The sequence below is a fragment of the Anthonomus grandis genome, chromosome 2, assembly GCF_022605725.1.
Source record: "Anthonomus grandis grandis chromosome 2, icAntGran1.3, whole genome shotgun sequence".
Classification (NCBI taxonomy): Eukaryota; Metazoa; Arthropoda; class Insecta; order Coleoptera; family Curculionidae; genus Anthonomus; species Anthonomus grandis.
This window is the reverse complement of record NC_065547.1, coordinates 29,965,935-29,984,280: the sequence shown is the minus strand read 5'-3', so window position 1 is coordinate 29,984,280 and position 18,346 is coordinate 29,965,935. Positions and strand designations below refer to the sequence as shown.

Genomic DNA, 18,346 nt, shown 5'->3' with positions numbered 1-18,346 from the left:
ATTGCTTTGTGTAAGAGCTAAGGGCAATGATGTTGCGACAATTCCGGGTAAATCATATATAGACATCGGTGTACCAAAGTGACTACTAATCCAACCATCACAAGCAGAGTTTATTTCTTTCTTAAGAGGACCGAAAACTGTTCTATCGAGGGGCTGACATTTATGCGAGCAGTGGGGTGGGAAAGAAAGCATTACTATTCCATGAGTTTTACAATAGTCTAGAGCTTCTATACTAATATGGGATGAGTGGTTATCCAGTGTGAGTAGAACCTTATGAGCTTGTGAAGAATTTGTGTGCTTTTGAAAGTGTTTTAAGAACAAGACAAACTCTTTTTCTTGCATCCATCCTGACCCGTTTCCAGCCCCAATACACCCTGGCGGACCATCACGAATAAAATGATCCTGAAACCGCAGTCGAGGAAAAATAAACATGGGCGGAATCGAATTGTCTAGTGCGTTTATTGCCACCGTAACTGTTACGAGTGTACCACATTCTTGTGAGGTAATTGCACCCACTTGTTTCATGCCTCTTTTTGCTACAATTCGATTTGGTTTCTGGACTGTTGTCACACCAGTTTCGTCTACGTTGTAAATATCCTTTAATTGCTTCAAATTTGTCTCGATCCAAAACTTTGGCAAGATTATTAAAAAATACAGAAACATTTGCACAATTGAAGCTGGTTGCTCTGGCTAAGCTGGTTGCTTGTGGTGCTCTTATTGATAAGTCATGGTGTCTTGAAATAAAACCGGAAAACCAGTCTTCTCCTGCCATGCCGTTTTTAATCCAAGTGTCCGGTTTATCTATATCATATTTAATGGTTAATTCTAACGCAAGTCTCCGAATATCTTTGGTTGACAGACCTTGATAAATGTCTGCAGCTTTTTTTATGTACTTTACCATTTCAGTTTCTTGAAGTTCATTAAAAACTTTATTTGCAGGTTTATAGCCCATTGTAACAGGTGGTTGACCTTCAGTATTCCCCGCAGCTTCTTTCTTTCGCTTGTATCTCAACAAAGATACATGAGAGATCCCAAATTGGTCGGCAGCTAAGCGTAGAGAACTTCCATTTTTGAGCTCTGCATATGCAGATTCATATAAAGATATAGTATAAGTTAATGGCCTAACTAATGAAAACCGACAAACTAACCAAATACACATACAGACTCATTTACACATGCATAAGAAATATAGCAAATACTTACTTTGGATACGTGAAAACACAAAATCTCGCATTAGGTACGTATACTTTGTTTAATGGCCCGCGGCGTACTGCCAGAAAATGGTTGTCGATATTATGGTCTATATTACGCGCGCAATTTGTTTCTATCTTGTAGCGGAAGAAAGTTTTGATTACTGTTTCAATTGACCCGTGTTAGAATTGACCCCAGTCTCCCCTAATATAAATATTTTTCAAAAGTTAAATTTAACTTTAACCATTAAGTTACCTTTAGCAATAAAATTTTAGTTTTATAAATGTCCCATTTCTTCTTCTTTGTCTTTGAGACCTTATTAGGGCCATTAACTGTCAAAAGATGAATTTTTTGTGTTTTTATTTTGGCTTCATATACTTCCAGAAAGAAAGCCTCTACAAGCTAAAGAACTACAAAAAATGGTGGCATTTTCTATGACATATCAGATGCTCAGATCAGGCAGTCTGGTAATCTTGAAGAGATAATTTATTTTTTTTACTGCCATCTATATGTTGAGTAGTAGAAGCTTTTTCAATGTTAGATTATATTGAAAATTATTCACAGTTTTAACCGCGATCTATCGGTTTTACCCGCGGTTAAGCCCTTGGTTGACCTTGAACAGTCCCTTTATAACATAACCAATCGTGTCCGCTTGGACGTGTTTGGTTGAAGTAACTTCGTAATTTGTGAGCTGTCGCTGTCATCATTTTGTTTGATTGTAAATAATACCCCAGACGCCAGTAATATTCTATGTAATTAGTTGTTAAACATAAATATCAAAAAAGAAAACTTATTAGCCATAATAAATTTTGTGTCATCTTTAAAAAGGAAATAATTTGTTGTTTGTTTTTATTTTTTTCCGCACTTATTTCAATATCTTTGACATTTGACGTTTAGAGCTCCGGACAGCTTCGGACGTGGGTAATTACTGTTCCAAATTGATGACGTATAAAGGGCTAATTATTGTTATAACTATAACCGCTTGAACGTGTTGGGTTAATACCATTTAGGAACGGTAGTTACCGATAGACCGCTTGGAATCGGTTTATATGTCAAAAACCAGGATTTTTTTTATAAAGTTAACTTTAACTGACACTCCATCCACCCGATAAAGTTAACTTCTACATTTTGAAGTTAACTGTGACATGTAACGTTATTGCACAAGTTAACTTTAAGTTATCTGTCTAAATGGTTTTATAACACTGGCCCTAAGGCAGCTATGCAGTAATTTTTAATTTTGTAAATTTTACAAAAAACCTTGTAATAATTACAAATAATTTTAAAGGACTGTATCACAAGTCACTAAAATTAAAAAATGTGTCTTTTTGTAAAAAATTCTACATTTAATCACATCAGCAATTACATGAGAATCATGAAGAATCAGACCACTTGGTATGAAATGAAATTCAAATAGAAAATAGTTTATACTATAATAGTTTTTAAATACAAATCAGTTTAAAACATAGAAAAAAATATTGTATGGTAGGTTTACTTCTTCAAAACCTTGTTATTATAGGTTTGACAATTCAACTATTGACTTGATCTAGTCCTATTTATATAATAAGAGTGGGATGCACTGTCAAGTCATTCAGGGTATTATGAAACCAACACACCACAGTCAACAATGTAATAAACCCAGAAATAATGGAAATGGTATAGCAATGGCAAAAAAATGGTAATGCAAGAGATAACCACCAGTAATGAGATGAGTAAAAAATATCAGTGACCTTAAATTTGACATTGATAATTCATCTTTGAGCACAATATTGAGAGTCAAGGTCTTTTTTCAAATGAGACTTAAAATGTTTGAAATATCAAATTTTCTATTCTGAAGAGTAGGCTCTTCCATTTATCAAAATTAATGAATGATAAGATGTACCTAAATGAAAACAGATCAATGAAATCTGGTGAAAAAACAAAATAAGTATCTAGAAAGAACAGTTTATGGTAACAAAATTAGGAAAACTTGTATATAAATTTTACACATTAAGAGAAATTCTACTATGAAAAACTCTATCTGTTCTACTATACATAGCTCTTGTTGATAGAGCTCATTGCTTTAATATGGGATTACAGCTTGTGGAAGAAATCATAAAATAAATTTAAAACATTTATAAACCATAGAAAATTGCATTCTAAAAATAATTTATTAAAAGAATAAACTCTATCCCACTAATGATGAAATATATAATAATAATATTTTCTTCAACACCTTTATATTTTGTCAGCATGCACATTTATATATAGTTCAAAGAGATGATACAAGGTCTAGATCAATAATATTATAATCATCTCTCCTAGCCAAAAAACCCTGCATTTGAAATCTTCTGAAATCTCTAAAACTAGTAGCTTTTTGATCTGAGGGGTCTGCCTATTAGGAACATGTAGGCTGATTTTACTGAGTATATCCGAACTGCAGAATCCAGAATGGAAGATGTCATAAAAGACTTTCAGGCCACAATGTTTATGACAGGTTTGGAGAGTATGGATATTAAGTTCAGACTCAAATTTGTGTGAAGTAAACAAAGTGGAGAATTTGGAAGAAATGGATCCATGTAAAATGTATTGAATAGGTAATTGGTATATTTTTGTTTTCTTATTGTTCTCATTTGGATTTGGTTAGTTTTGTTAATAATGTATTCAAATTTATTTTATTTCTAAAAAAAATTATGAAGCTAAGTATGAGCTAATTATGAAGGTCTTTGTAATTTAAAATTAATCTCAGGCTATTCATAAATTCATAGATCCAACAGGCAGCTCCAAATCCGGTGCCAAAAAAGGTATAAAAAAATTCTGGTGCAACAGTATCGACAGCAGTGACACATACAATCAAAAGCTTTAGTTAAGTCACAGAACACCGCCTCTGCAATCTGTGATCATTTAGTCTCAGGTAAAGACTCAGAAAATTAAAAATAGCATAGATAATGAATTTTATTCTCTGTGAAGCCAAACTGTTCTACTGGTAAAATATTTTTTTCTTTTAAATCTTTTTTCCATTGTAGATGCAGTTTGCACACTCACGAGTGCATATTTTGGATACTTTCACTCTATAATGCAATACTGTTTGTTTGATCGGGGTCACAAAAGGTTTAGAGTTCTGCATGGTACTGGTAGAAGTCCAGAATGTCTGTACCTTTTTTCTTTTGGGATAGTCCCACTTACTGTTTACCTCAAAACTCTCAAGGCACAAAGATCGTCAACTCATTTATTACACAAGTACACACTAAACACATTGACTTAAAACTACTGGAAACCTTTTTTTTACGCTGCACTTGTGTTCTGCTATTTATTTCGATTTAAAAGTCGCGCCAATATTCAGACATAATAGGTAAAACATACAATAAAAGGTCATATTTTTTACCCAACTAGGGCATCATTAGACTAACTTAAATGGTGTCTGTGAGGTGTTTTGTTTTTACTTGATCTGATGATAACCTATTGAATGAAACATCTGGACTCTATATTTTAAATATTATATCTGTGACATTGTAGAAGTTGTGTTTTTGTTTAGACTGTAATATTTTTGTGGAAATAATAGAGCTTTAACTATTGTATAGACCATAATACTTTTGTTAAGTAACTTAATGATCATGAAATTTAATAAATGTATTGTAACTCTCAGGAAAGTCTTTAGAACACAAACAAGTATTTATCGTGATAAATATTAATATCAGCCTAGCGCTTTCGGCCGTATGCAATCATCCCTGGCTATGACTCTACAAAAAACGTCAATGGTTTAAAATTATTAAAAATTATTAACATTAAAATTCTAGCTTATTTCTTGACAGAATTCTGTAAATAATTTTTAATGATTTTAAACTGTTGACGTTTTTCGTAGTCGGCGGTAGCTCTGATGATGGCCTACCGCCGAAAGCGCTAGGCTGATATTAATATATTTCTTACGCTGAATATGTGTTGGTGTTCTATTTGACTGTCCTGATAGTCAATAACAGCGTACAAATGAAATTCAATGTATTGTAACTCACAGTATCATTATTAAAGAGAAAAAACTAAACCTAATCAGATAAAAAACCTAAATCTCGGACCAACTTGCAATTTGGAATATTGATTTATAATTAATGGTTCAAAAGGAATAAAGCTTTTAACTTTTTATTGTTTTCTTAATATTGACTATATGCATCTGTTCTCCTAGTTCATATGGGATCAGCAGTGGTTCCCAACCAATAATTTATTTAATATTTTTCGTTTTAGGTTTTGGTATTGTAGGCGGCCGCAGCACCGGAGTAGTAATAAAATCGATTCTCCCCGGGGGCATCGCGGATAAAGATGGCCGCCTGCAGAGTGGAGATCACATTTTACAAATCGGCGATGTTCACTTGAGAGGCTTTTCCGCAGAACAGGTGGCCGTAGTTCTAAGACAAGCCGGCGTAGAGGTAACTTTACAAATACCAATATTTATTAATGTTGTTAGGCCCATACGATATTTACAGACGTTAAAACAGTTTCACACAGAATTTTATATATCACTGTTAATTAGAAAATACGTCAAGTCAATAAAGGAAACAAAGAGAAGTACACTTTTGATCCCCTGTAACAATTATTGAAATCGCGAGATAGACCTCTGGCCTACATCAATTACGTCAAAAGCATGCTCTAGAATTTGGATAAAGGTGTTAAAACAACCCAAGGGGAGGTCTTTATGATGTTATGATTATTTATTTGAATATGTAATATCACAAATTTCAATACATTTCTCAACAGACAAGGCATTTGCCTGTGACTCAACAGTTAATTAATATTTTGGACTTTAATAGTATCAGTCAACCCTCTGCAGATGTATGCACAAATTTCCCAGTTTTTGATAAACTCATCCTTCAGCAGACAGTGTTCACTTAAGCTTACCATGTCTATATTGTTTTCTTCTAATAGCAATTCCATCTCATTATATTTTCCTCTCAGTGATTGCATATTTATGGAGCAACCTTATTTTTGCATCATTTGTGTGTTGTAAGGTCCTTGCAGTTTGCAAGCACTGGAGACTGATAAAATCTCTCTTATCATGTGAAACTCCCAGTCTAAATGAACTTTGCTCTTGTCATTTCTTGTGACTATTTTCGCACAAATATATCCCCCAGCGATATCAATATTTTTGATTAATCATCATATCCTCTTTCATCAAAACCAGGTAAAAACGTGCAGGGTATTACTTGGGCTGCCCTCAGAAGGCTTGGAATAGTATTTGATCCTTTTATTGGTTCAAGCCCTATGTTTTTGGCTGGTGAATAAGTTTTCTTGCTCTTGCTCGTACCTTGGTGGACCATCCTCATTTCTACACACGATTTGTGTTTTTCAGGTCTTTTTTTATTTTCAAAAGTGTTTTCATTAATATTTACATTATTATTTATCATTTATATACCAAAATATAATTTTTATTATTTCCAGGTGAGAATGGTGGTGGCGAGGTCAGTGGAACCCTCCTCGATCGATTTCGAGTCGTACCAGTACATCCCCCCGATAGTGCCGACGAAAATCCTGACAGATCCCGAAGAACTGGATCGGCAATTGTTACAAAACGGTTACACGACTTGTTTTAATTTTAAAAGTGAACAGAGCCCTCTGGAGGAGAAAAGCGAAGTGGAATTGAGTACCAAATCTGATATTATCAATTGCGAAACGAGTTTCAATCCAGTGGAGAAACTGGAAGCAATAAGGAAGGTGAAAAGTGTGGATTTATGCGGATTCACTAACTGCAATAATAATGAGAGCAATAATATCAATAACAATAATAATAACTATAGCAGGTGAGTTATTTTTTTAGCTTTATATAACAGTTATTAATAGGAGGATTTTGTAGTAACACTAGCACATCGAAATTCGAGTCACCAGATAGCGAAAGTCCCGTTAGCACCAGTCAGATTATAGTCATACCAGTAGATTTAGAGTATGACATTCCAGAAACTAAAAAGATTTCAGTGGTTTTGGGTAAAAATGAGTTTGGCTTGGGGATTACTATTGCAGGTAGGAATTTTGACATTGTTTTTAAGTTATATTGGTTTATCATTATTAGACTTATTTTATTTTGCCCCCTATTTTTTTGGAAATTGAAGAAATCTATTGATATTTAAAAAAAAATTATCTTATAACATGTTTGTTACAATTGTTATTAATTTATTTATTTTGCTATAAATTATTTTAATTTAATAACAATTTATTTTAAATAACCTTGATGGGACTGACGGATTGGAAGATTATACTAGTGGAAGTTTCTTTGCATTCTATGAATTGTACCTATACATAATTAGTACGATAAAACTCCAGGTCGAATAAATGTTTAAAACGGGTTTTCTAAGATGTTTGAAATGTCACTTTCCCCAAAAGATAGCTGCAGTTAATTGAGCCATTTGAAATTTTTAAAAGGAAAGATATACATTAATCTACGATTCTCAAGGGAATTAATATTAAGGAAAGCGATGACATGGTATTAATTTGTATGATAATCACACAGAAGAACCTTAAGTTTAAATCCACAATTTCTTAAAAATTATTTCTGAATTCAAGATATTCATTCATTTTATTAATATGACAATTACCCTATGACCGAATACAATGACACTTATCAACTTGACAAACATTCCATTAAGGATTGACCATTTAAAAGAGAGATTAATATAATTTTCTAATTGTAGAACAACAGAATCGGTACAAATCAATCGGAATACTTTTAAATCATCGGCAAACATAAGAAAGTTTAAATGGTCAAAACAAAAAAAAAAAAATAGGGCCCAAACGAGTACCTTGCAATATCCTTGCAGTGTTAAAAATTTGTTGACAAAGAAAATTATTGTTTCTGTTAAATCTGTTCTATACTGCTAAGAAAACTCGTTAACCATTTTATGATACAATCCTCCAATTCGTATGCTCGCAACTAGACCAGTAATATGTGAATAATCTTATCGAATGCCTTTGGGAAGTCTGTGAATTGCATCAACCTATGCACCCCTGTCAAATACACCCAACCAAGTCTACATAAACAATTGGCCACTGCAGATCATCTAGATTGAAAGCCCAACTGCTGATAACAATTATGCCCTCACATTTCCATGCCAAAATATTTGCAATAAGTGCATCCAGAAGTTTTGGTATAACAGATTGAATACAAATCACTCCATAATTTGATACTCTACACCACAGGTCACCTGCTTTAAAAAAAATTAATGGAACAATCAAAAAGCCTAGACTAATAATCAGGAATATTAGAATTAGAGTATACCGTAGAAAAATAATCAAAAAATGAATTTATTTATTTATTTATTTATAACATTTACGTTATTTCATATATTGCTTAAGAATTATGAATTTAACAAAATCGTTTAGAACGGTTTGCGGGGTGGTGCCAGAAAAATAGTCTTTGTTTGAATAGTTTGAAAACCAATTTCATTGTTTTCACTCCGATTCAAGCTAATCAGGACCGAAGCTTATTCCATAGAGAGCAGTCATTAAGTAGCCTCATCCAACAACACTCCACCAAGTTCTTGGGAATTGTAATTGATAGACATCTGTCAGCTGCTCAGAATATAATTCTGTACAACGTTGAGTTATTTCAAAGAATTATTATATAGGCCTCCCCAGACGATCACTCCGTATCTCAGAAGAGATTCTACGCACGATCGGTAAACCAATAAGAGTAATTTGCTGTTTAAGATATTCCTTAAAATATAAAAGCGGAAAATAAGTTTGCGTATATTATTAGTCAATTTTAGGATATGTTGATCCCATTTTAGCTGCTTATCAACAATAACATAAAGATACCTGACATGTGGTACCTCATTAATAGGGTTTGTCTCTAGTTTAATATGGTCAAATCGAGGTCGATTAACTGATGTTGTGGTGAAGGCTATATAATTAGTTTTTTTGGCTGTTCAGACTCAATTAAAAGAATCCAACCAATCTTTTATTTTCGCTAAACCACGTTCTGCTGCTTCTTTTGTGTTTTCCAAAGAGGTGCCAGAAAATACTGCGACTGTGTCATCAGCGTATACCAATGAACCATCACTCATACCCATGTTAGTTAGTGAGTAAATGATAAATAGAATGGGCCCAATTACTGTCCCTTGAGGAATTCCAATTTTTATAATAGCAGGATCACTAAATGCATTATTAACTTTTAAAGTCTGTGTCCTGTCCCGCAAATAACTCTCAAAGACCCTTAACACTGAACCCCTAATTCCGCACGAATTCAATACTTTCAACAGATGATCATGTGGTACAATGTCAAATGCCTTAAGGTAAAATTAGCAATTTTATCACCATGTTTGTTTTTCACGGCTTCTTCAGTACATACCGGTAAGATTCCGAAAGTCTTACCGGTATTATGAACATGCTTCCAAAAATGTTGTGGATATCGTACCAAACAATCTCTGTCCAATCAATGTAATTTTGATAACACGTGTTTTGAAGAAAGTCGCACTCATCTCTAAGCTGTGAAATAATCCGATAATAAACAGAATTAGTTTATTTATAATTTTTAAGAGCAATATTTAATTTAATTAGACAATTTTCTCAATCCCAATGCATGGTCTTCACTGAGTCGGCGGCTCATCCACTTAATAAAGTCTTGAATGTTGTTCTAGTCCAGATCTTTAAGATCTTCCCAGTGGAGTCTCGTTGGTCTAAAACTTTTTCTTCTCAAGCGATTTCACCTATCACAAATTCCTAATATATGGTTGAAGTTTCCTCCTCCGTACCACGATTCAGACAGAGCGGACAGATCTTGGATTTCCTGTCGGCTATTTGTTAGCAGTCGCCTTGCTTTAGACTCATCATGATTTGGGATCATTTTCTTGGTCTGCCTGCATCTTTCGCTTCTCTACAAATCTTCCTTGTTTTTGGCCAGGTCTAGTTATTAAGTTCCTGGGAAATTTGTCTTTTACTGAGATAGAGACACGAGGCTTACGCAGGGACTAATTGAACCTTGCCTTGTTAGCTCGACAGCCCGTTTATTGCTCGATATCCTGGTGTCCTGGGATCCACTTGTCGAGATTTCTACCCGAAAAACTTTCTTTAATCTTAGTTTGCCACTCGCTATAATATGTACATCTGGTTGTGAAAATTGGTATGTTCCCACACATCTTGAGAGCGATCGTCATATGGCCTTGTTCTAAGTAAACATTGACCTTCGGTCATATGGCTGAAATCTAAAGCAACTGAAGAACATTGACATTTTAGACCCTATTCTGTATCTATTGTTCGTCGCAATTTCCATATTAGGGCTGTTGCCTTAGTTACTAGCTGCTCTACGTGAATTTTAAACGTGAGTTTGCTGTCTATTGTAACTTCCAACTATTTGATTTCATGCCCCAATGTAAGGCAAGTGTGATGCATAGTAGGACGTTTAAAGCCTGTTAAATTCTTCCTCTTAGTGAAGAGAATGAGCTCGGTATTCTCTGGAGTTGACCAAAAGCCCTGTCTCCTGACACCACTGTTCCACCATCCTGCACGCGACTTGCATGCCTTACAGACTGTGTTCACGAATTTACTTGTGATCATCACCAGTCCATCGTCCGCGTATGCTTGTGCATAGAACCCTTTAAGCTTCCTGAGGAGATTGGTTATCACCAGATGCCAGAGATTTGGCAAAAGACAACTGCTTTGTGGGCAGCCAACTTTTACGCTGGTCTCGACACGACAATCTCCTAGTGTCGGACTAATCTTTCAGCGCCGTTTTAACCTACCTGGCCAGGTGTGCTGGACTACCCCTGGTCAAAAGAGCGTGGCAAAAAGCGTATTCTGTTTACGCCTTATTAAATACATTTTTCAAGTCAAAGAAAACAGCAAGTGTCATTTTTTTTGTTCTCTATAGTCTTTTCAGCCTTAGCCTGAGCTCAATAGAGAGTGAAGTGCCGTTTCGGCCGATTTCCCTTTTATGTAAGCATGCTGATTTCTATATAATGCCGATTTTGTTTTGTTAGAATCTGCTCTGCTTTATACCTGTCTATAAACATTTTTATAGTTTTCATTAGAAATGAAGTAAGGCTTAGTGCCCTAAAGAAATTTGAGCGGTAGCCTTTCTTGCCCGGTTTTGGGATAAATACCTCATCTGCTACCTTCCATGCTAATGGAAGATATCTCATTGCGATGCCGGTCTCAAGAACTCTCTTTAATTAAAGAAATGTTGTTTCAAGGCAACCTGCAACATCATGGGTATGATTTCATCATACACAGCAGCTTCATATGGACTAAACTCACCCACTGCCCAAGCTATAGCCTCAGTTTTTACTATTTTTTTTGGCGAGGTTTCAGTCCGGCTCTGACTCTGTTTACTTGCCACAAGAGGCAACAATTCCTTTTCCAGGGAAGTGAATTTTAAGAAGAAGCTCGATGCTCTCTTCCTTTTTGCCTGTCACAGCTCAGTAGCTTTAGAAGGCGAGCTCTGTCTAACAGAGATTCCATATCTCTTTCATTTTTAAATTTCTTTTTAGCTATTAAGTATACATTCCAATTCTCTTCAGTTTCTACCTTGAGTGCGCGGTGGTGCGACCTTCTTAGGTCTTTTTTAAGAAGGTTCAGAGTGTCATTCCATCAATCTCTTATTGCTAGCTCTCCTGAGAGGACATGCTGTCTCGTAGAAACTGTTTAGCTTCATTACCTCTGAACCTAGTTCCTCTTTTGAGGAGATTGAGAGAGGCATCATCTAGAGTATATATGGATTCAACTAGGCCCTCTTTAAATTTGGCCCAGTCGGTGGCCTATCCAACCCTATAATTAATATTTTTATATTTAACCCTATCCAATGATATTCGAATAGAATCCAACATGTCTCACGAATATGCCAAGTAATGATTAGCTTGGTTCGCGGGTTACGTTTAGAACCAATTTGGAACTAGAACTGAACTGTTCAAGATTGTCTTAAGGCGCATGTCTAATTATATACCGATTCCGGATTTTTATTTACCGCGAACGAGGCGGACCTCAATCGAATTTCTCCAACAGCTGACTGTTTAACTTAACCTAACTTTACCGGGTTTGTTTTTATATTTATTAAAGTTTACTTTGTTTTTGCTACTGTTGGCACCAGGAGAAATAAAATACGCCATAATAAATAATGGATAATTCCGCACGTGGTAAGAACTAATATGTAATATACTTACTTGAAATTGATTCTTAATTTGAAATAATATATTTTAGAGGCATTAGACGAATTTTTGGATATTCCATCAAGCCAATGTAAGGAAGAGGAGGGCCATAGATGGACTCATCAAAATACCTTTACTTTTTTGGACCTTTAAAAACAATACCGCGACCAGGTGGGTTCATTGAAGATAAAAAATTTAAAGAAAATGTTCGGTGAAATTGCAAACGAAATGGCAACTCTCACCAAAACAAAAATATCAGCAAGCAATTGCGAAAATAGATGGAAGGTTTTGGAAAGAATTTACAAAAAATATTTAGATAATTCAAAACTAACAAAAACTAGGTCAAAAGAAAAATATTAACCCCATCTTATTGTTATCATCTGATACGGCAGTTCCTCTGGAAACATCTAGACAAAATATAGAGGTGGCAGAGTCAGACGTTGCTCCAGGAACATCCAGACAATTAGTAGAAATTGAAATTCCTATAGAGTCTAGTGAAATATAAATGGTCAAAACTCTTACCTCCGCTGTTTCTTCAGGGATTAAACGAAAGGCTGTGAAATCACCAAAAAATCTTAACGAAAACAAAAGACTGAAATATAATATTTTAAGGGAAATTAGAACTGATCGAAAGGAATACTATAAAAAACAGTTAGAAATTGAAGAAAAAAACTTAGTGAAAATAATGAGACACGATTTATTAGAGAAGAAAATGTTTTACTAGAAAAGCTTTTAGAGAACAATTGTTATATTCCTTGCAACTGCTTTGTGATACTGTGGACATTCCATCCAATTAGAATTATATATTTATTTTAAGTATTTTTTATTCAGAATTTTATTTTATTTCTGTTAGAGTACCTATTTGTTTTGTACATATTTGAATACGTGCCATATTAGAAGAGCTACTAAATTTGTGTATATGTGTTGTATTAAATCTTTAGATAGGTAAGCATAACTGTTAAGTTTATTTCACTGAGAATATTGATTTATTTTCGCTTAGAATTTGTTATTTGAATATATTAAGTTATTTTTGAAAAATAAAAATTCTTTTCTTGTTTTTACAGTATTATAATTTTTTAATAAATTGAAATATAACAGAAAATAAAAACACTTTTTTATAAAAAAGTTTATTTATTAATTAACTATTAATAATATTTTGCTGACTCAGTAAAGTGCAAAAAAACAGATTTTCAGTTCTTTATTAACTTACAAAGGTAAGTCATTCATTTATAACCTCGTCTCGAATGGCTACACCATTTCTGTCATCCTTATCTAGTTGACCATTTTCATTTAAAACTATATTATTTTGAGGTGGAGGATTTACTGCTTCTTCACCTACATGAAAATCAACATCCAGTGATATACAGGGTGTTTGGCGGAGGGTTAGCCAAACTTGGTGGGTATATAGATAGGCTCAGATAGAAGATATTTTCTTAATAAACTTGTGTTCTAAAAATCTCGGGTTTTTTTATATCATTGATTTTGTGTCAGGATTTTCAAAAAATTATGCCTTTTGACATCTTTAAATTTTTTCAGCATATTTTTCACGTTTTTTTTTCCATTTGTATTTAGTCTGTAATGTATCCTGAATCTAAAAAAATCAATATCAAGTACAAATAATACCGAAATAATTCGTTTTTAACTCAAAAAGTTAATACAAGTAGCAAAAAAAGTTATGAAAGGTAACTTTAACTTGAGGCAAGAAAAAAACTAAAATCTATCAAGATGTTCAGGTAGTTTTAAAAACATCTCCAGTTAATACTCTTTTCAATGATATACGATGTGTAACACAAAGCCGACTAACTTGCCACAATTCATGACTTTAAAGGACAAGCTTACACAAGTTTATTAAGAAAATATCTTCTATCTGAGCCTATCTATATGCCCACCAAGTTTGGCTAACCCTCCGCCAAACACCCTGTATTATGCAGAACAGCACATGCCCTGACAAAATGATCAATCAACTCAATGTCATTTAACTTAATATGGTAAAGTTGCCGAAACTTTTTCTTTATAATACTGAAGCAATGTTCAATTATGTATCTATTGGTTGAAAGTACATAATTATAATTTCTTTGGCGTCTGCTTAAATGTCCATTGTCTCTGAACGGTATCAACAAATTTCTTAGACAAGGGTAACCACTGTCACCAAGAAGGTATGACTCTCCACATTTTTCTGGCAGGGTTGCAAATAGAGGGGAACTTCTTAAAACTTGACTGTCGTGGACAGACCCAGGATACCCAACAACGATGCTACGAATTCTTCTCCTGTGATTACACACAACTTGAGCCTGAAGCTTAAGGATTGTATGTCCTGTTTTATAGATTCAAAAACCGCCGTATATAAATTAGTCGTACTTATTACCTGAACTGAATAAAAATGTTTTGTGTTTGGATAACAGTCAGGATCTTCTGCAGGCTTATCAATTTTTATGTGAGTGCCATCGATTATACCAATGACACCAGGGAAATTGTTGTCCTGAAAATGTGCCTCAATCTCTTCTTTTTCCAAATCAGTTGGCCATTTTAGTACTTCTGGAGATAAATTGCTTAAGAAATATGTAACTCTTTTAACAATTTTGAATAGGGTGCTCTTAGTGATGTTAAATCTTAAAATAATATATTCAAGTGGGGTTATTTTGGGGTTACGAATCTCCTTTTTTCCATTTGTAGTACTCAAAATTAGCAAATCGATTTGGTAATTCTTCTGACATTTCACGGGTTAGACGAAAATGCTCTAGACATCACTAAAATGTGGTACAACTTCCTCAAAATATGCATTGCTTTTAGGAACATATATAAGTTCTAACAAATCTTCCATATCCTCATCGCTAGTGGTCGGACATAATGGATGGAAGAAAATATCTATCAAAAAATAATTTCGCAGAAAATTATTATATTGCAGAAATTAAAGTCATTGTTAAAAAAATAAATAAACTTACTAATTCTATTGATTTATAATCACCTATATTTCTTCTTTATACTTCAAAATCAAAATAAATTAAACTAAGAAGTAAGAATTAAGCAAAACAGTTTAGTATCAGGTTGGTATGGATGGATTTATCCAAACAGCTGATAAGAATGTTGCATATTGCGCATGAACAGCAGAACCCAACTTATTGTTATTGATGAGTTGTATTGATATTTAATAAGGGATCTGTAGCTACACTAATTTTAAGTTCTTAAGTAAGAAAAACAGAGATCGAGAAACACCTAATTATTATTCATAATAATAATAATCGGAAAATAAGTCTTTAGTTTTAAAAACACTTTGAAAAATCAGGAGTATTTGATCTGACCTTTCATGACATTGAAAAATTTGATGTATTTAAACAACGATTAAAAAGAAAACAAAGGACATATCAATAAATTTCTATATATATCGTGAAAAACCATCAAAGCCATTACCAGTATTATCTTTAAATTTATTTAAGCCTGTAATAATAAAAAATTTGATATGGACAAAAATAATACTGGGTTGTCACTGACTATAGTCAAAAATAGAAAAGATATTACTAGAGTGTAAATCAAAAACATTAGGAAATTCATTGGGAACCTGTGTAATGTGTTTTATTAGAATTGATAGTTGTAGGCATTTCAGATTGATTTATTTGGCTCTTCATAAAGCTGCGAAAATGTTTGAAATATTAAGCCCGCGTGAATCTCTAATAACTAATCCCTGTATTTCAATCCAATCCTATGGCTCAGGCTACGCCTATCATTAACAACTTTAGCAATCCAGAGCTTTAGAAAATTTCGCTAAAAGCGCATCATGTAAATGGGTTTAAAGTTTATATTAAGTATATAGTTTATAGTAAGTTTTTTAATTTTGGGCAAACCTTGATAGTACAAAAAGTCAGATTTATCGTCGAATACACTGGGAAAATATTCAAATTTCGTGTATTATATAATATCCAATATTAGGAAAGTTTCTTGATTTTGGATAATCGATTATTAGTTAAAAAAAATTACTATCGATTGCTGAGTACAATTAGCATGAAAAGAGTAGCTTGTATCCGAGAGAACCCTATCCAAACTAATAAAAACGACAGCAAAATTAAGCAAACGGCTTTGCATTGGACTTCCACTGGAGAGAGTGATAAACCTTTTTGAGTAAGAAAGGTTTGACGTCGAAAATGGAGAACAAGCTTCTTAGATGTTCTTTTATAGCATTAACTAAATTATGCAACCAGCTCAACTAGGAAATAGAAAACAGAACTAAAGACTTACAGCAGATCTTATGTGAATGCGGAAAGCTACCACTGGAAGTCAGATCAAAAGAGCATCGAAAGTGGACCCGAACAAGAGAGGTTTCCAAATCCGGAATAGCAGAAAAAGCTTAATCCAATAGCCACAACATATACAAGGTGTCCAAGAATGGATTTCCCTTTTAAAACTTGAACAAGTTGGCAACCGTGTAATATAGCGGAGCCGCGTTAGCGGCGTTCGATAGTGGATCGATGCGGATTATTTAGTCAAAATGGAGCGTTGGTCAGGTGTGCATCGCGCGTTCATTATTGAGGCATACTTCAAGAGTAATGATTCTTACATAGTTGCAAGACGAAGATTTTGTGCTCACTTCAATATTATGATCAGTTCGTAAAACATCACAAGCTTTGCAAATGCACAAATCATTTCTACATACAATTCTAAAGAGAGATTTGAAGTTTCATCCCTACAAAATTCAAATAGTGCAAGAATTAAACCCAAATGACTTTATAAACCGGCGTTCTTTCGCTGAAACCATGATAGACCATTTTTTTGTAAACGATCGAGTTAACAATATCCTGTTCAGTGACGAAGCGCACTTTCACCTTTCAGGCGCAGTCAATAAGCAAAACTGTCGCTATTGGGCACCAGACAATCCAAGGCGAAAACACGAAAAGCCCCTACATAGCTCAAAGGTAACTGTGTGGTGTGCTATGTCGTCCTCGGGAATTATCGGTCCGTATTTTTTTGAAAACGGACGCGGCGCAGCCCTTACTGTTAATGGTGCCCGTTATTGTGCGATGCTTCGGGATTATTTGACACCTCAGCTACAAGATTTTGATGGCTTCAATCAGGATACCTGGTTTCAACAGGACGGGGCAACCGCACACACAGCCCGAGCGTCTATGGAAGTCGTTAGAGGATTATTTCCGGAAAAGGTGATTTCCCGTTTTGGAGATCTAAACTGGCCGGCTAGGTCTCCCGACCTCACCCCACTGGACTTTTTTTTGTGGGGATTCCTCAAAAGTAAAGTTTATGTTGATAGACCTGCTACCTTGCAAGAGTTAAAACAAAAAATACGGGAAGAAATTAATGGAATACCACCCGAGATGTGTTTAGCAGTTTTCGACCACATGAAGGCGGCACTACAAGAGTGTTTTGACCGAAATGGAAGGCACGTCGACAATATAATTTTTAAAACATGAAATCCGCATATATTGTGTGTAGTCCTACCTTAATAAATTATTTTTAAAACTGAAAAAAAAAATTTGGTTAGCCTTCAAAAAGGGAAATCCATTCCTGGACACCCTGTATAATGGAAGGGTAGCATGTTTTTTAGTCCTGATTTAATTCAATGTATGATAGAAGCTTTAACTGTAAAGAAAATCATGAACCATGCACAGCGTGGCGAGGTATTATTTCATTGTAATGGGAGTGCAGGAGCTTTGGCCAAAAAATCAGATAATATAAACAATGAAGGGTTTATAGCATAAACATATTTAATTTTGAAGTAAAATCAATAAAACAATAGAAGTTGGTCGTTGTAATAAAAGTAACACGAGTTTAAATTCAGAAAAGTGATCAAAAGAATAGTAGCGGAAAGTGGAAAATACAATTTTATTAGCTATATCTTATAATGCGGAGAATGTAAAAAGACCTATAGGTGAAGAATTAAATAATGCTTCCTGCTAGGAAATAGAAAATTGGTCATTGCTTACTAATCAAGAATTTCAATATTACCATGAACTTATCCAATTATTGCCACCTTTCGGAACCACAACAATATTTATAAGAGTTGAAAAGAAAGTCACACTTTCTTCGTTGACTACGATTCCTGCCTATAAGATTTCTAC

General features: G+C 34.2%; 1 protein-coding gene across 4 annotated transcripts in view; it reads left to right on the top strand.

The window, feature by feature from the left end:
* The window catches only part of LOC126750736 (patj homolog), an 86,552-nt gene that overhangs the window by 42,960 nt on the left and 25,246 nt on the right, over nt 1-18,346 (top strand). For all 4 annotated transcript variants that reach the window (XM_050460449.1, XM_050460448.1, XM_050460447.1 and 1 more), the window contains 3 exons: nt 5,404-5,585; nt 6,595-6,953; nt 7,007-7,170. In XM_050460449.1, coding sequence (XP_050316406.1) covers nt 6,601-6,953; nt 7,007-7,170 — 517 coding nt within the window. In that variant the 5' untranslated portion in view covers nt 5,404-5,585; nt 6,595-6,600. The remainder of the gene's footprint in view (nt 1-5,403; nt 5,586-6,594; nt 6,954-7,006; nt 7,171-18,346) is intronic.